Source organism: Indicator indicator, chromosome 13, assembly GCF_027791375.1.
Source record: "Indicator indicator isolate 239-I01 chromosome 13, UM_Iind_1.1, whole genome shotgun sequence".
Classification (NCBI taxonomy): Eukaryota; Metazoa; Chordata; class Aves; order Piciformes; family Indicatoridae; genus Indicator; species Indicator indicator.
In genome coordinates this window covers 1,949,232-1,966,704 of record NC_072022.1, presented here as the reverse complement: position 1 = coordinate 1,966,704, position 17,473 = coordinate 1,949,232, and the positions used below count along the sequence as shown (strand labels likewise).

General features: G+C 38.8%; 1 protein-coding gene across 2 annotated transcripts in view; it reads right to left on the bottom strand.

Moving 5' to 3' along the window:
- Positions 1-1,757: 1,757 nt before the first annotated feature.
- The window catches only part of PXYLP1 (2-phosphoxylose phosphatase 1), a 34,726-nt gene continuing 19,010 nt past the window's right edge, over positions 1,758-17,473 (bottom strand). For both annotated transcript variants that reach the window (XM_054386157.1, XM_054386158.1), the window contains exons 2-5: positions 16,758-16,919; positions 15,937-16,063; positions 5,032-5,171; positions 1,758-2,689 (exon numbers count right to left, since the gene is read on the bottom strand). In XM_054386157.1, coding sequence (XP_054242132.1) covers positions 1,758-2,689; positions 5,032-5,171; positions 15,937-16,063; positions 16,758-16,919 — 1,361 coding nt within the window. The remainder of the gene's footprint in view (positions 2,690-5,031; positions 5,172-15,936; positions 16,064-16,757; positions 16,920-17,473) is intronic.

Genomic DNA, 17,473 nt, shown 5'->3' with positions numbered 1-17,473 from the left:
TTGAGGCCAAATGAGAAATCTGTCCAAATCCACATCTCCTCCAACTCATGGCTGCACCTCCAAACCTTTTAAAAAAAAGGGCATCTGTTTGAAGAAGAAAATCAAAACAAACTAGTTTTGTGGTCTGTCTTCAAAAGATGCAAGAGGAGATGCTATTCCTAGTACAGGCTTTTGGAGACACCACGAGTGGCATTTACAGGTGCTATGAAGGGTTCACATTTTCTAACTTGAAACACCAATGATATGCCCTTAATAATGTTTTCAGCAACATTCCTGCAAATGGTCACCAAACAGCAATGCTCCAACAGATCTTGTTATTGCAAACAGCAACAAAAGTCAGAAAAAACGTAACACAGAAATATACAAAGAGTCCCCAAAATTTTATTTGAAGAAATGCTTTCAAACGCAGCACTGAAAACAGTGTGGAATGCCAATAGTCAGAGAACTTAGGCTGAGTTATGTTTTCTTTGATGAGCTAGCACCATTGAATCACAAGTCACAGACTAAATAATTCCTAGAGGTGTAAAAAACCTTCACCATTACAAAATTCCTAGTCCTATTAAAAAATTGGTTCTCAATTTACTTCTTCTAAAGAGATGAAAGCAGTTTGAAGTTCTCATATCTACTCATACCAAGTCACCATAAAAGACAGTTTATTCTTAAGTCTAAGCATCCTGATCAAGGGGAAAAATGTCTAAAAATGAGCTTCACAAGTCTTTACTAACTAAAGAAGTAAGAAAGATCTACTGTGTTATAAATACACACAGTGCAGTATGTACAGGTCTGACCTTACAAAAGAAGAGCTTCCTAGGCCATAAAAATACTAACTCAGCTACAAAATTCTTGTAGTGTTTAGTCAAGCTGTCTCAAGCAATCACTATCTCGAACTCCTAAAACACTGATTTATTCCACAGCACAGCAGCTTGAACAAGTTCACAACAGGAAAGAGCCAACACTTCACCATAAAACTGATTTCTAATCCTAACTTCTCACTCAGGTTTAGTGGCAACGTTAGTGTTTGTTATCTATTGTAATGTCACAAGCTTTTACTTATTTCTGGACTGTGTCTGAACTATTCAAAGTGCTGAAAGTGCGACTAAAGAAGAGGGGTTTGTATCCATTTTCCAGTACACCCTTCTCTGGCACTGGCAACAACAGACAGGTGTATATATAGGTCTGTGAGGTTAAAAAGGCACAGGGTCATTTGGACATGCTCAGTAAGTATGCACACATGCACTTCGTTTCAAAGACCTGCCCCTAAACACTAAAATGCTTCTGAGTAGGGAGCTTCTAGAATTCCTCACAAACAGTTTAATGCAGTTACCTGTAATTCATAAAGATCTTGATATAAACTGCTTAAAATGAGTGTGAGATAGTGGGGGTGGGGGGGAAAGAACAGGTTTGGTTTTAAAGTTCTGTCATCCAAGTATTGCTCTGAAATACAGAGAAACAAAAGTCTCTCCTCTCTCACTTTTCATCAAGCAACATCCAGGTTACAGTAGCCCACGGATTTATCATTACAGGTAGCACAGCATATGTGAGCACACACACAGACACTCCCTCAGTACTTGTTCTTATATGGGAGATCATCAGCAGCCTGAATGAAAATAAAACTATTTGAAGACTGTTTCAAGCAATATCCTTTTGTACTTACATATCCAAGTACAAGAAATAACAAACCTGAACTGTGCCTCAACCAGAATACAGACTTCAACTGATAACACAAATTAACTTTGCTTGCTTTCCACCTTGCTTCTCTACAATGGCCTTCTGCGACATGCATCATAGTAACTAGTGCTGTTAAAAATTAAGAACATATCCCTCTTGACAAAGCTGACAAATTTTTCTAGTGGGCACATTGGCTTGCTGGAACGTTTATAATAGTCCTTGCAAAACGAGGTCTGGAATGTGACATCGGCTCCGTTATACAGGATACGGATGAAGTATTCTTTGGGTCTCTTCCCATCCTGCCACAGCTCAAAAACTAACCTGGCAGCAAATCTAGGAAATCTGGCCTCTGTAATGCCCAAGGCACTAAGAACAGGTGACAATGTGACGTCATGTGCAGAGTAAAGAACAAATATTTCTTCTTTTTTGCCTTCTGCAATGCGCTGCAGCCGATTGACAGTCTGGTTGAGGAGAGGATGAGTAGCCAACAGTGCATACAAGAAATAAAGTTTCTTTTCCTGTCTTTCTCTCTCATCCTCCAACTGATGTCTTTTGATGACTTTGAAGTGTTCCATACCAATGCAGCCAGTTTTGGTACACGGAAAACTGACGTTGTGGCAAAAATAGCACAAGAGAGAATCTATTGGGTTCGAAGCTCTCAACTGCCTGGTGGGAATGCCCACAATCTTGGCCATATCCACATAGATTTTCTCTAAATCACCATTTTTCACCCGTAAACTGTACTGTCTGCGCTGCTCCTCTTCCAGGTAGTGGTTTCGCATAGGACAGTCACAGCTTCCAGAGCAGAAAATGGTGCTCCACTGATGCCTCATATTAATTTTCTTCCAGTCAAAATCTGGCAAAAAACTGTAGAGGAGTGCCAAAGCGCTCTGCAGGGTTCGGCTTTTCCCTGTTGTCTCCAAGTAGAGCTGCTTTGCTGTCCAGTCACTCAGCAGCAGTTTATGTTTATTTATATAAATTTCTCGCAATAGTTGTCCATTTCTCAAGTGCTGCACAACCCCTGAAAGAGAATTTTTAAAGAAATTACCACACATGACTATAATCATCTTAGGTCTGGAGAAATAAAAAAACACAGCTAGCAGTCTTACTGATAAATTAACAATTGGTTGAAAGGTTATAAACTTCAAAACTGAACTTCACCTGTGCCTGCCTATTAGGATACTGAGAGAAATATATGATACCTGCTGTTCTTCAGTATCTCTTTGATTCTAGGAGCTAATTTGAGATACAAGAAGCATCTGAGGGGCCTGAGGTTGCTCAGCCTGGAGAAATAGAGGCTGAGGGGAGATCTTCTTGCTCTCTGCAAGTACCTGAAAGGATGTTGTAAGCAATGTGGGGGTCAATGTGTTCTGCTAAGTAACAGGCAACAGCACAAGAGGAAATGGCCTCAAGTTGTCAGAGGAAGTTTAGGTCGAATATTAGGAAAAAATTCTTCCTTACAGTGTTTGTCAAACCCTGGAACAGGCTGCCAAAGGAAGTGGTGGAATCACCATCCCTGGAGAGAATTAAGAGATGTGGAAATGTGATGCTGAGGGACACAGTTTGGGTTAACAGCTGGACTTGATGATCATAAAGATCTCCTCCAAACAAAATGATTCTATGATAGAGAAAGACAAAGCTGGTTCCATAAAGCCTCTTTAAAACCTTGGTGGTTTAATAGTTGTTTTTTGTACTACAGACACAGACTGGATGGATCTAACATGACTATAAAAATAAGACAGTAATGAATATGGATCCAGATTGCACACAAGGCAGGTTTTCAGGCAAGCAGCGAACGTCATGCTCCCTGCACATTTATGGCAGCCAGTAAAATTACCAGCAGTCAGGAAATGAATAGAGAATGAAAATTAGTGTGTGAACTCACAAAACAGCATGGTGAAGTATAGTAATTACACCGACCTCCTTCTCTATCTTCCTTCAGGAAGTACTCAAAGTGCGTGGTAACTTTTACATTAAGGTTCTGCTTTTATCCAGCTGAAAATGTAGAAGGTGTATGTCCTTCTACACATGCCAAAACCTCTACTCCAGAATCCACCTTGCTTGTGCTATCTTCCTATAGCAGCAAAGCAACATGCGTGAATCCTTTATGCACTAGAACATCTACAGAAGTTGCCATAGGCAATGGGAGTCCCAAGTATCTGCTCAGTTACAAGCTATGTGCAGTGACAGAGTTAGTTTCAACACAACGTGCTGTTAGGAGTTTCTTGGTAACCTAACTAGATTTCTCCTGATGTCACTTTGCAAGACTTGACGCTGGCCTAACACAAGTATTTCTTCTGATGGCATTCCAAAACATACAAGGATTTGACAATCAAGAGTTAGACTAAATAATAGAGTTTCCTTGAAAGGCTGTTGGCAAGACAAAATGACACTGACTTCCCAAATCTTCACTATTCCTTCATTTTTTCTTAGCCAGTCTCCAAAGCCACTGAATACCCAGATCCACCATGACATGTTCTTTCAGTAACTGGTATTTAAGAGAAGAGCAGCACAGGTAACAGCAAGTGGGAATAAAATGGAATAGATCGTTAGAATTTGAACAGAAAAGTATTATTAATGTGAATTTTCCAATTAACAAATGTTGAAAGAAAATAAAAATCCACATGACTAACTCTTCCACAGCCACATTTCTAACCTGCTGTGCAACAGTACTTTTCCACATTTCTGGGAAAGCACTTATGTATTTTCCTTTTTGGTGCACTGGCATAAATACCTACAGAAAAATAAGTGCAAACACCCACACAGATTTCAGTTCATAGCAGTTCAGGTGGATGTTACGCATGTGGAACACAAACAATTCCAAGAACTCTGGAAGCTCTGAAAATCTGTTTCTTACAAATTAGCAACTTGTTTCTATGCATTTGTCTTCCTTCTTACATTTGCTTCCCCTTATGTTCTCCACTGTCTGCTCACAGCAGTCCCAGATCTTTTCCAAAATGGCCTTTTATCACTGCTCTGGTCCAGCACTACTTCCAGTTTCCCTCTCCAGTTCCAAATCCTGTGTCTCTAGTATTTCCAATACCCCAGCACCACAATAGTCCCTGCCACTCTGCATACTTTCTTTTACAAAGTCAAATCCCTGACGATGACACTTCCCAGTTATGTCCCATCTCCCCCATCCTTTGGGTACAGATAAACTGAACAACACATTCACTAGCAGAGGTTCACAACCCTTCTCTCAGTGCTCTGGACCTGTTCCAGCAGCTCAGTGTCTTTAATAATGACCAACATTATAAATGCTTTTTTTATAGGAAGCTTTTATTTCAATATAAAGAAAAACAGAAGATCCCTTCTTATATTCAATGGAGCAGAAGAAAATACAGAGCTGCCATGGAAACTCACCTGTCTGTGTAAGCTCGCCCATTTCACACAAGGAATGACTTGGGTAACGTGGCAGGCTGCTCAGGGAACCATCCAGTCGGGCTGCAGAGCCTTTGGACATGTGTTTAATGAAAGCTTCAAGCTGAGGATGAGAAGGTTTCCTAGAGAGGTAAAGCAAAAAGTGAAAACTTCCAGAAGCATATGGGAAAACGGCTCAAGACAGTCAAATATTCTAAGTATGTCAGCTCAGAAATTTCATGGTGTGAGGTTACTTCCCATGGAGACAACATCTGCTCTTACTCAGGACTTTTAGAAATATGCAAAACAAATCTAACTACTTCCTAACTATCAAAGAGCTACAGGGAAATTGATGTCTTGTCATCTTGAAATTATGCTGCTTCTCAGTAAGCCGCTTTGTTAGATATTTCTGGGGTTATTTAAATACAATTACTAATAGCGTTGTGAATTTAACACCACAAGCAAAAGCACTAACAATCTAAAGGGGTTCAATTAACCAAGATTTTAAGCAGATCTTGAAGGATACCCTTAAGTTTCATAATGTACAATGCTGACTAGAATCTCAGCCTTTACTCCTAATTACTTTGGGCCTCAGATCAAATAGTGTATGTAGCCTCAGTTAAATGGCGCCTGGAAAGTAGTATCCAGTGGCCACATTAAAACTGGAAGTCATTGTTTTGAGTATTGTACTATTATCCAGGAAGAAACAGTCCACCACTGGACACCTAAACAGATACTACCCCAGCAATGCAAGCCATGATTACAACTGGCAGAGACACACGTCAGAAACGTGCAGGAAAATTGTCTTCTCCAGTAATCCCTGTGAGTAGAAACTGATTTATTAAAGAATTAAAGCATACATACAAGACAGATCTAGAGCAGAGTTTTGTTCCTCCTCTCGAGCTAAGATACAAATCAGACCAAAGTCAATTTTGGTGAAAATTCCCCACCCTTCAATCTTTGTTAATTTAAGGACTGCTTTTGATCACAAGTAATGCCTTGAACAGACTGAGATTCCTTTAACAGTCAAAGCTATTTGACTACCGCCTTATTTCTATTCTGTAGACTGTAAAATGAAGTACAGCACAAGCCTTTTATTCATGACTTGCATTGAAGGAACAACTGGGAAACAGACACACAAAGAGAAGTCCAGTTTAATGTGCTGGAACAGAATTCGAGTCAGTGAAAGAATGCAACATTTCTGCAGATTTTGCACACATGAAAGTTTCTGTTCACTGCTGTATTGCTGTTCAGGAAACCACATATACAAAAAAGTCCCCAAACTATCTCATCAAAAGGGACTGATACCTGTAAAAAATAAATTATAATCACACTTCTGCAACAAAAATACACCACTGTTGTAGGGATTTTTTGTTAAATGCTAGCATTCAACAAGTGTCACATGGTCACCTCTCTACTTCTGTACAGACATTTTGATAACTCAGCTCTGCTCCAGATGGGCCTCGTTTTAATAGGGCTTGCAGCCTGAATACAGTGAATAGTTGTTGCTCAAAACCAACCAAAAAAAAATTTATATATATATATGAAGATAAATTTAGTCACATAACTTCTGTAGAAGTCTGAGCTTTGTGTTTATTGTATATTTACACTTTCTTAGAACCACAAAGCTCAGGATGCAAAACACCTTCCACAGCAGCAATGACCACAAGAGGGAGCAATAACACCGAGGTATGAAGGAGTGCCTGGACTCCTAAGTTGAGTAGGACAAAGGCATAAAAAAGCCGACTGAGGAACTCTCTTAAATGTCAGAAAGTGTCTCCTGCAGAGCTGTGTTCACAGCATGCCTGCACAGGAGGTCACTGTACAGGAGCGCCTCTGTCAATAGAACTCTGTACAGTTCACTGTTTCCACAGCCCAGCAGTGCAATCTGAAAATGGAAGAATTAAGTGAAGAAAATTAAATTAAATCCACTAACAAATAGCGTTTTAAGCTTATTACAGACATAGCAGGGTGAGCTACCAATTTTCTAAACTTTGCACTTAAAAAAAAAAAACCTCTAAACACAAATCAACTGTCAATCACAATCTTCCTTAAACCCTGTTGCACTGGTCTCAGCTAGAAAAGCGCTAATTCTGTTCAGTTATTTTACTCTTCAGCTCAGTCTCTCCTCAGTGATGGCATTTTCTGACGTTCACAGCATGTCCTCACTGACAGCGGTTGTCCCTAGCAGTGACAACACAGACGGCTGGAGTTACTACCAAGGATTGGGGTGCACACCAAGGTCACTACTAAATCTAGTGTACTATGTTGTAAAAGGTGGCACCTGAGGGAAGGAGCAGACAGGACAGGTGACCCAGAACTGACCAACAAGGTATTCCATTCCATGCACATCATATTCAACATAAAGCTGAGGGATCAGATGGGTCAAGCTCCTTCTTTCTCCTTTTTTTCCCCTTTGTCAATGGCTGGTGTCTGAGTAAGGAGAACTATGTCCATTCTGCCTTTGATCCTGATCCATTAGCTCCTGAATCCAGTTCTCACCTACCACAGAGTCCAGACTGTGACTTCCCCAGTTCATGTCCATGACAACAGCGGCAATAGTGGTATCATTGTTTTGCATATATTTGTACCTAGTTCATTTTATTGTTGTTACTTTCATTAAAGCTGATTTAGCTTTGTTTCCCAACCCATCAGTCTTTCACCCTTACTCTCCCCTTTGCTTCCCTTTTGGAAGTTAGAGGGTTTCATAGAGAGTGTCTGTCACTGGCTTCTTAGCCAGCCCAGCCCTAACCCTTGACACCTGTTTATTTCATTCGTAAGTTCTAGAAACAGCTGTGCAAAAAGAACTACAAGAACTGCAGTGCCCTTTCTGTTGCTTTTGCTGCCTTGCTTATAAAACTGAATTCTAACAGGATCAAACCTGTACCAATAAAACCTTCAAACGATCACTTGTGGGAAGGAAGAAAGGAAAGTATTTATCAGTGCTTTGCAAAAAGATTTACCTAAAAAATGATGGGCAAGGTAAACATCCAAGAGAAAACAAAATGCATGATAAATGATCAAGTTATATACCAATGTATGAACAAAAGCTTTTTGCATACATATACAAATCAAGTTACTCAGCTTTGTAATATATAATTTTATAGCTAGCACAAGTTGAGCACATGCTTGCAAAAGTGAATGATGAAATATGACTGCTAGACATATTTCTAAACATAAATTCAAAGCTTACTGCTTGTTAAATATGTTCCAGGGGAAGACAAAACTAAAAATCAAACAGCAGAAACAAGAGCCCTTCTTGCCTGAAGGGGACAGACATTAAGATACTTCTGTCCTGAATGAATCCTCCTGCAACCAAATTCTGAACATTCCAGCAACTGTCCTGATTAACCCCATACAACAGAGGCAATAAAAACTGATTTTTCTCAACAGCAAAACTGACAGCACCACACAGGCTACCAGCTAACAAATGATTTTCCTTCCCCGCCCCAGCGTTTCTCTTTTCTTCAGAATATGAATCCTCCTGTTGAATTGCCAATTTACAGATGCCGCAGGAGATGGAGTATCTAGGCAACACCGCTCAGACTGCTGGGGCTGTTTGAGCAGGAAGCAAAGAAAATTACTCAGTTGTGTAGTGGAAAAGACTAAAATAGCCTTAAAATTTTACTTCCATAAAAGTTAACAGACAATAAAAATGGGCTAAAAAGATATTCTTCTGTAATTTGCTGATAAGCTGCAAAACTTGGGAAATGCATTAATAACACAAATATTTCAAATTCTGCCTACAGATGGGATGGATTCTCACCTAACACCATCAGCAACAGCCATGCTTCCTCCTAATTGTCAACATTAAAAACGGAGAATTAATGTCTTAATTTTTAATGCTTGATAATTTGCTAATTTTATTTTTGTAAAGTAGGTTTTATTGGTAACAAAACTGAGGATGCATTTCCCTCAGATAATTAATTCAGCTTATTGGTTTTGTTATTTACAAACTAAACACAGGAATAACAGACCCAGATTTAATAGTGTGGTTTTCATACACTAGCATTAAAGTGGATCAATGATTAAATCTTTATCCAACATTTAAATGTCTTATTTATAAAGGTATTAAAATGCTTTAATACTGAAATGTCATCTTTTTATGCCTACACTCGAAGCAGTGTACATGGGAAGAAACCACACTGTGCAACTCTATGAACTATTTGTGTATTGCTGCAAGCAACTGAGCTGACATCCTTCAGTAACATTTTCCTTCTTCCTTGAGGAGTTTAGATGCATTTGATTTTTTTTTTTTTTTTTTTTTTTACAAGAAACAAAGAATAACTTGCTGGTTGTTCTGAATTAGCTGAAGAAAGTGAGAAATACAGTACCAGAGCAGGCACGTGCACATGATACCTCAGAAAATCTGCTGAGAGATTTTGGATGGCTTGACTGTAACGGCACAAAACATCGTGTCAGAAACATGCAAAAAACTACATTTACTGTATCTATTACATACATGCACAGGTACAAAATACAACTCATGCAGCTTAGCATTAAATTCAAACATGTTGTATAGCAAAGCCTCAAATCCTGCATAGCAGCACAGAAACTTCAATATGGGACATTTTTGCACCTCACCCCCATGAGACTAACTGAATCTAAGACTTCAAGGTCAGAGTTTCAGAAGTGCTATGGAAGACCTTGGGGCTTTTTGCCCCTGGAAAAAGTGATGCTCAGACTCTGAGTGTGTGAAAGCCTCTTTGGTAAGATGATAGAGCATTGAGCTAATTGCCTTTGTAATAATAACAACAATAATAATAGAAAGAATCACAGCATGAAGACCATTGGTAGACTTAATAGTTAACTCAGAGAGTAAAAAGAAAACCATCCTCACTACTCAGGGCTACTTGTTTCAGGACCACTCAGGAACATAATGCTATTGATTTGTCTACTTGTGAAATAATTTCTTATGAGGAGAAACTGTTTTTATTTAAGAATTGAAACATAAATAGAAATCAGATTTAAAGTGTTTTGTTTCTTCTTTAGACCTAAGATGCAAATCAGACCAAACAAAGCTAATTTTGGTTAAAATTCCCTACCCCTACATCCGTTTGTTTATATATTTAAGGACTGCTTTTGAGCAAAATTAATTCCTCGATAGGAACAGGCTGAGATTCCTTTACAGTCTTTCCTATCTAAGCTATTGGACCACTGAACTACTGCCTTATTTCTCTCTCGCATGCTGTAAAATCAAGTACAGTGTAAGCCACATTTCTTCCACCAACCTGACAGCCAACAAACCACAGCATTGAACCTGTCCTCTGACTCACTAAACCAAATACTCTTTTGAACCACCTAAAAAACTGAGACTGGATGTCTATAAAGTTGATCTAATTAAGATGAAGTACAGAGTTTAAGAAACATATGTGAAAAGTCATTATCTTGACAACACTACTTGTAACTACGTTTTAATAATTTACATTTTCATAAAAATTCAAGGGTGACATCAATAATGTACTTTCACTCTAGCACACAAAGCTATAGACAAAACATATGTTGGTCAAGGTTATGATTAAAAGAGAAACTGCGAAGAACTACTTTGATTCTTGAGTCATTTATTTAACAGTTAAAACTGAATAATTAATCAAACAGAAAACTAATGGCAGATCATAGATGCTTCACAGAATTCAGGAGGAGTAAACTTTTTATTCATCTGTTACTGCACAGTGCTGTCCTTTCACAGCTCTCAAGTTCTGCAGGAGATCTATATCCCTCAAGAAGGAACTTGTGGAGGTGGATACAGACACAAATGAGATATTGATTTTTATTTTTTTTCCTTCCCAAACAGCTTTTATCTATGCAAATGTCAATTCCATTAGAAAATACAGAACTGGCAAAAGCCAAGAAGACCAGACTTCTTACAAGGAGCTGCAGAACCCTCAACATGACACTCAGTGAGTAAATGTGACCATGCCAGGCACCCATGAAGCATTTGACAAATGAATTTTGCCTTTCGGTAACCATATCAAACCAGATGCTGTCTGCTAACCACACCAAAAGCAAGTCTCTTTTCTATTTATTTAAAAAGTAAAAAAATTATTCTGTAACTTCAATTAAAAACAAAGTGTGTTTTCCATGAAGTCCAAGTAGACAAAAAAAGTGATAGATCAAAGGACTGCACTGTTTCTTCTTTAGAAGGTAAATGAATGGAAGGAGCCACTAAAATCAACAACAGATTACAATAGTCTACACAAGTGACCCTTAAGACAGCATCAGTACTGTTGGGACTTACTCAAAGCTCTTCCAGCTTTTATATTTCTACAGCAAACTCTATAGTAATTGTCTCCTTCAATGCTCTGAGTCATTAAAGAAGTCAGAGAAGACCTCAGGAGACTCTTCTTCACCTGATTCAGATCTGAATCATCCTTTGACCTCACCCCAAGTCAAATCTACACCTCCTTTAGCTCACAGGACAATAATTTGCCTCTCACGCTTTTCCTCCTTATTGCTTGGTCAGTTTCCATTCATGTATATAGAACTTAAAAATTCAAATATTTGTCACTAAACTTCTTATGATTAACACCTCTCAAAATGCCTCAGAGCATATGCCAATTAACCCAGCATACTATCAAATTATAGCAGCCTTCTGAAATAATTTTAGCATCTTGCAAAAACTATTTCTTCTGTCTCACATACAAACCGAGTGAAGAAACACTGCATATGCTTTTACTTTTGACACTACAGATGCAAGACAAAGGGAAAAAGAAATGGGAGATTAATTAATTTCACACACCCACACCTCCCATAAGCAAACACTACAATGAAAGGATTTTTATAACATCGTTCAATTAATTTTTTGGAGGGAAAAAAACAAAACGAACCATTGTTGGATTCCCTTTGGAAATTTGCATCCAGAACAATGAAAACAATAATATTAATTGAAGTTTTAGATGGAAGAAATCTCCAATGCATTTAATCTGTTTGCTTATATTCACTCCTAATGTCTATGTCACAATCCATAATTCACAATACTGAAGTGTGACCTCAAGGCTATTTTGCATACCCATTAGAGGTCCACAGGGCTGTAGCATAATCTGCTTAATTAATGAATTCCATCAGCTGAGTGCCAAGTCAAATAAAGAACAGACTGAATATGAGCAGCATACTGATCTGAAACAAAAGTCCAGAAAGCTTAAACAAGCCAGACTTTCGATCAGACATCTCAGCTTAATTACACAGCATCAAGAAACCCTCTGTTCAAAGGCAGCAATTACACACCTTGTAATATTCTCAACACAAATACAGTTACAATCAAGCACCACATTTACATCACAAACAGCCAGAAGCAGCAAATAGCTTCCTGATGTTAAAGTAATAAACATTTCACCCAAATAATGGCAGAAACAGTAACAATTCCAGCTTTATTCAGAACGGTCAGCTTCAACACATCTGGACAGCACAGTAGAGAGCCAACTCCTTTAACCTTCAAGCTGCCCTTTCCAAGCTGGCCAGGAGATTCTATTTTACATGAACTTTTGTTCTCAAGGAGACAAGGTCCTTTTGGTTCTCCCCTCATTTTTAGTGGCTGTGAAAGGTAGTTTGTGGATATATCACCTATACATTCATGTTCTAACGCTTCATACATCAGTAACAGTCAAGGGTATCTACAAATCCTGACACTATGCCCTCTCAACTGCTTGTCATGGTCACTCTGTCAGCAGTGTCAAACACTGCACTACTTCGTTGCCTTTTATGGACAGTTTTCTCTGACTCCAGGATCTCCACATTGTATTCCTTTCCTAAAACTGAAGTGGAAATAGCTGGAAAAATTTCTCTGACAAATACAAAACTAAGGTCTTGTGTGGCACTGTAATATTTAGAAATACAGCTACTCACCACTTGCAGTTGACATCTTTGCAATAAAGTTCCCTCACATACATTCCAACATGACTGACATTGAGCAAGATCAGAAGATCAGAGCCTTTAAGAACTCCAAAAGGAATCTGCATCTATTTCTTTACTTAGTATTTCATGCTGAAAATAAACTCGCTCCTTAAAGGCAGGTCATTAAAAGTGTTATCATAGCTATTAGCAAATGATTCCTTTTTCATCTTGTTAAAGACAAATTCATTGCCTACACAACTCCATGGCAGAGATATCTGGGGTTTGGTCTCCTGTCTGCAGTCTCAGGGGTGTGCATCTAATTTTTAGAAAGCTCGTGTGCAGCAGGCACAGAACACTGCTGGGGCTGGGCATCTCTCAAAGAATTCAAACTTCTCTTGGAGGATGTTAGGTAAGACCACTGAATGCTACTGCTTGACAAACCAAGCTTACCATCAATGTTACAGGTATTAGATGAAGCTATACTTAGTTTCAGCTATTCTTTCATACTAATTCAGCATATTTTAGCAACATTCCTGCTGTGCAATAATTGCTTACTGCCAGAAACTGACAACTAGATATAAAAATGGGTCCATTTTCTCAAATGGAACTGCCATAAACCAGCTAATCAAAAAACCTATAAGGGTACCATAACCCGTCTTCTTCTTCAGAGAAAATCTTTTGTTGAAAGTCTACTGAGGAAAAACTGAAAGGACAGAGAATTTCAAACAAAGGTAAAATCATAAATGCTGCTGATGGCTAGAAGCTACTAAATTTTTAAAGGAATGCAGCTCAATAATCTACCAAAACAAGAAACATGTATTTGGTGTATCCAAGTGAGAAATGCACTTTCAGTGTGATGTTAATACCTGCAGCATGGCAGAGTAAAGCCAATTCTGACTAATTCTACACCACAAAAGAAGAAACGTCATTTCTGTAAAGACAGAAGAGATTCCATGCTATATTTATGGTGTACCTACACTGCTTTGTACTACTGCTATATTTATGGTGTATCTACTCCTGTCCTGAGTAATGTATGCAAGCATACAGAGAAGATGCAGACCCCAGTTCCTGAAATCACCACTGACACTGCTGAGTGGGCAGCAGCATGAAGGTGTAAATTAGCCCAGAGGTTTTGATAACACATCTGATAGTTTTTATTGATATTTCTCTTTTATCTGTAAGAATTCATCATGTGTCCTGAAGGGTCACACATCCAAACATGCCCTAGCCCAGACAATGGGCTAAGCACCTGCAAATGTGCTTACCTGGACAGTTCCTGGGGTCCAGATAAACACGCACCACGTGTAATTAACTTTATAACAGAGCTGGGAACTGTGTGTGCCCCTGGCTGTGTTTGGATATGCCCCATCCCAGAGATCCAGTTATCAAGGTCCTGTGTTACCAAAGGGCATTAATTGTCTTGGGACAGTATTTAAACCAGCCAAGAAGTCAGGCAACTTGCCTTGTTCTTACCTTGGGCAGCAACAAGAGCCAAATGCTGCCCAAGAGCAGCTACAGAATCTGCTCTACCAGACCAACAACTTCATCCAGGCCTTGCACCTGGACCAAGGCAGAAAGGGAAAAAGCTCCAAGGGAATTGAATCCCAGAAGAGGCTGCAGCCCAGCGAGGGAGCACACAAGAGAGAGGCCCCCCTAGCCCCCTAGCAACGTCCAGACTGTGAACTGGGCATGACAAGAGAGAGGCTCCTTAGCCCTCTCTGAGCCAAGGACTGCTCGAATTATAGCCACAGCATCTGGGAAGATACCAGACAGAGGAGCAAGTCGTGAGTACCCGGCTAATCTGCCACAGAATCCCATTTGTAGGAAAACCACAGATCACAGCACCTGTATGTCCAGTCTGAATTGCTGTATTGGAAATGTTAGACCTGTGCTTAAATCATTTAACTGTCTTTATATGTGGAGTGTAAAACCCACAACCAAATAATTGAACCTGTGAATACATTCTGTAAATAAGTTACAGTAGTGTTTGAAGATGCCACCACCCAAGATATTAATTATAAAATATATAAAATATACATTTTTATTACAGCATGTTCACTGGGAAGTCCTCAATTTGAAAAAACAAACCAAACAAACATACAAAAGAGAAATAAAAAGAACAAAGGACAAAAAAAACCAAAACCACAAAACCCCCCACAAACCCAACACCACAGATGCTACATGAAAGGAGAGAAATAAATGTTTGCAAGCAAAGACAAAGTATGGTGATTTGGTGTTTTACATCACCACTGTTTACTTCTACTGCTCTATGTAACAACTCACCTTTATCAATGAGTAAACTAAGCAAGAAAGGTTCTTCTACAAGGAAAAGAAGAAATTCAAACCTTATCTACAGTTCAGACTGTTTCAGATATGAAGGCAAGTATGGGCAAGACATGATACGTTAGGCAGAAGCACACTATACTGAAACAGAAAGGGAAACAATGCTTTAATGGCAGTCAGACACAAATAACTTACGGACAATTTTAAACAGTGAGTGGGAACTACAAGAAAATGGCAGATTTCAAGTAACAAATTTTAGTTTAACTTCTGTTTTAATAATCAAATGGACAGCCCCTATTTTTTCCCCTGAACTTTGATACATTAATTCAAGAGCACTCTGGTAACCTGTACTTCTGAAAAGTAAAAGAAAAAAATGAAAATCTAACCCACAAATCTTAGTTTTCTTGAAGTAGTGATGAGCTGAGACCTTTTTGTCTTCACGCAACCGGAAGGATGCTCAGCTGAAATGGAAGAGACATGCTCAAAAACTGCACTGACATTCTGAAAATGTGTAAAAGCTTATCTAAGAGGAACGTAACCCTAAAGGTTCAATTTAATAGATTTTGCTTTTTTAAATACCAAGAATTTCTTCTGGCCTGCACTGGCAAAGGTTTCCATTTCAAAGGAACTCTCATACACCACTGATACAGGGGTTGGTTTTTAAATCTATGACAGCACACACAAAGATCAGAAGTCACAATGTACTTCAAGTTGCACAAATTGTTTTCAGAAGAGGAACAAAATACTTATCAGGCAAAACACTTACTTACTAATGATAAAAGCCAAGAATTTTACCTGCTAGGCACCAACATACAGTCGATGTCAGGTCTCTTTGTCTTCGGAATGGCATATAGCGGATACCTATCACCATGTCGAATCAACACTTGAACTGACACTAGCTTAAAATAATGAGGTGCATGACCTAAAGTGAAGAAAGAAGAAAACACAGAGAAAAAAACATTTTAAAAGTTAAGTAAATGTCATTTAATGCACATGTAATTATCTTGTTAGCTTTGTCATTGCAATGGAAGAAAACCCCAATTAGAAATGATAACTTATTGTCCCCAAAAGATTTAACCTTTATTTTGCAATATAATTTATACAAGACTCAGTTTCTTAGTATGTTCTTCATAGTACATCTAAATCCAACAGCTGTACAGGTACTGAATTCTGCCAACACAATAAGAGTACCTCACTTTTATGACATGTCTTCCAGACCTCTGTCATAATGAGGCATTTTGCAGCATGTCCAATTTGGAGACTTTTGATAGACCAGTTTGTAATCTTTTTTTATATGCATTAGTGGGATATACTAAAGAGGGAGTTCATTCAGACTAATTTGCTGCTGCAGTCACTACAGGGAGAAGAATGCAATTGTGTCTTCCAGCTGACTATGTCTAATGGTTTGGGACATGGTTTAGTGGTGACCTGCAATGCTGGGTTAACAGTTGGACTCGATGATCTTAAGTCTTTAATTGATTCTATAATTCAGCAGCCAGATGGTGTTTGCTGCACCTTCTCCAAGCACCAAAGACCTGACAATGCAGAGTTACTGTTTTCAATGACAGCACACAGAAATAAGCAACAAAAGCGTTGTTCACATTGACCAAGCTTACCTTCCATGCTGCGTTCAGCAATGGTGGGAATATTGCAGTAAACACGAGCTTCATAAAGGGGATCTATTGCAGGAGGCTCAGTCAGCAAATCAGGCATTATTCTCTTTCGGCTCTTAGGATTCAACCCATCTTCCCTGATGGGGTTTACCGGAATCAAATGCACTGAAAGATAGAAAATACACATCAAATACCTTTAGGAGGGTTTGAGGACATAGAGGATTATGACTTTTTTCTTTTAAAGTAATCATGCACAAAGGCTATGGTTTCTATGAAAGGATGTCCTCTACAGGATAGATCTTTGCTGTGAATTTTTCATGATTCACACAGTCCAGAAGGCAACCCCAGACAGCTCTTTCACATAGTCAATGCTAAGACTGCAGGAACACATCTGGATGTAGAACTCTGCCTTTTGCTATTGTGATAGTTTGAAACTGTCTCTTTAATTTTTCTTCTCAAAGTTCAAGCAGAGAAAGAGTGTAAATAAGTCACTATTAGGTGTAAGAAAGCAAAATAATGATTGTTCTAAACACTTCCATTGGATAGATAGAAATGTTTAAGAACTATTACTCCAAACAAAGTAGGCACAGTCAGGGCAACTTGCTGGGCTGTCTGGCTGCTGTTTCTTCTTCTCTTCTGGCTGAAGATAACACACTGACCTTGGCGAGCTAAGTTAACAACCTTTCTGCTTTAGCTAACTCTGCTTTCTGCCAGGGGAG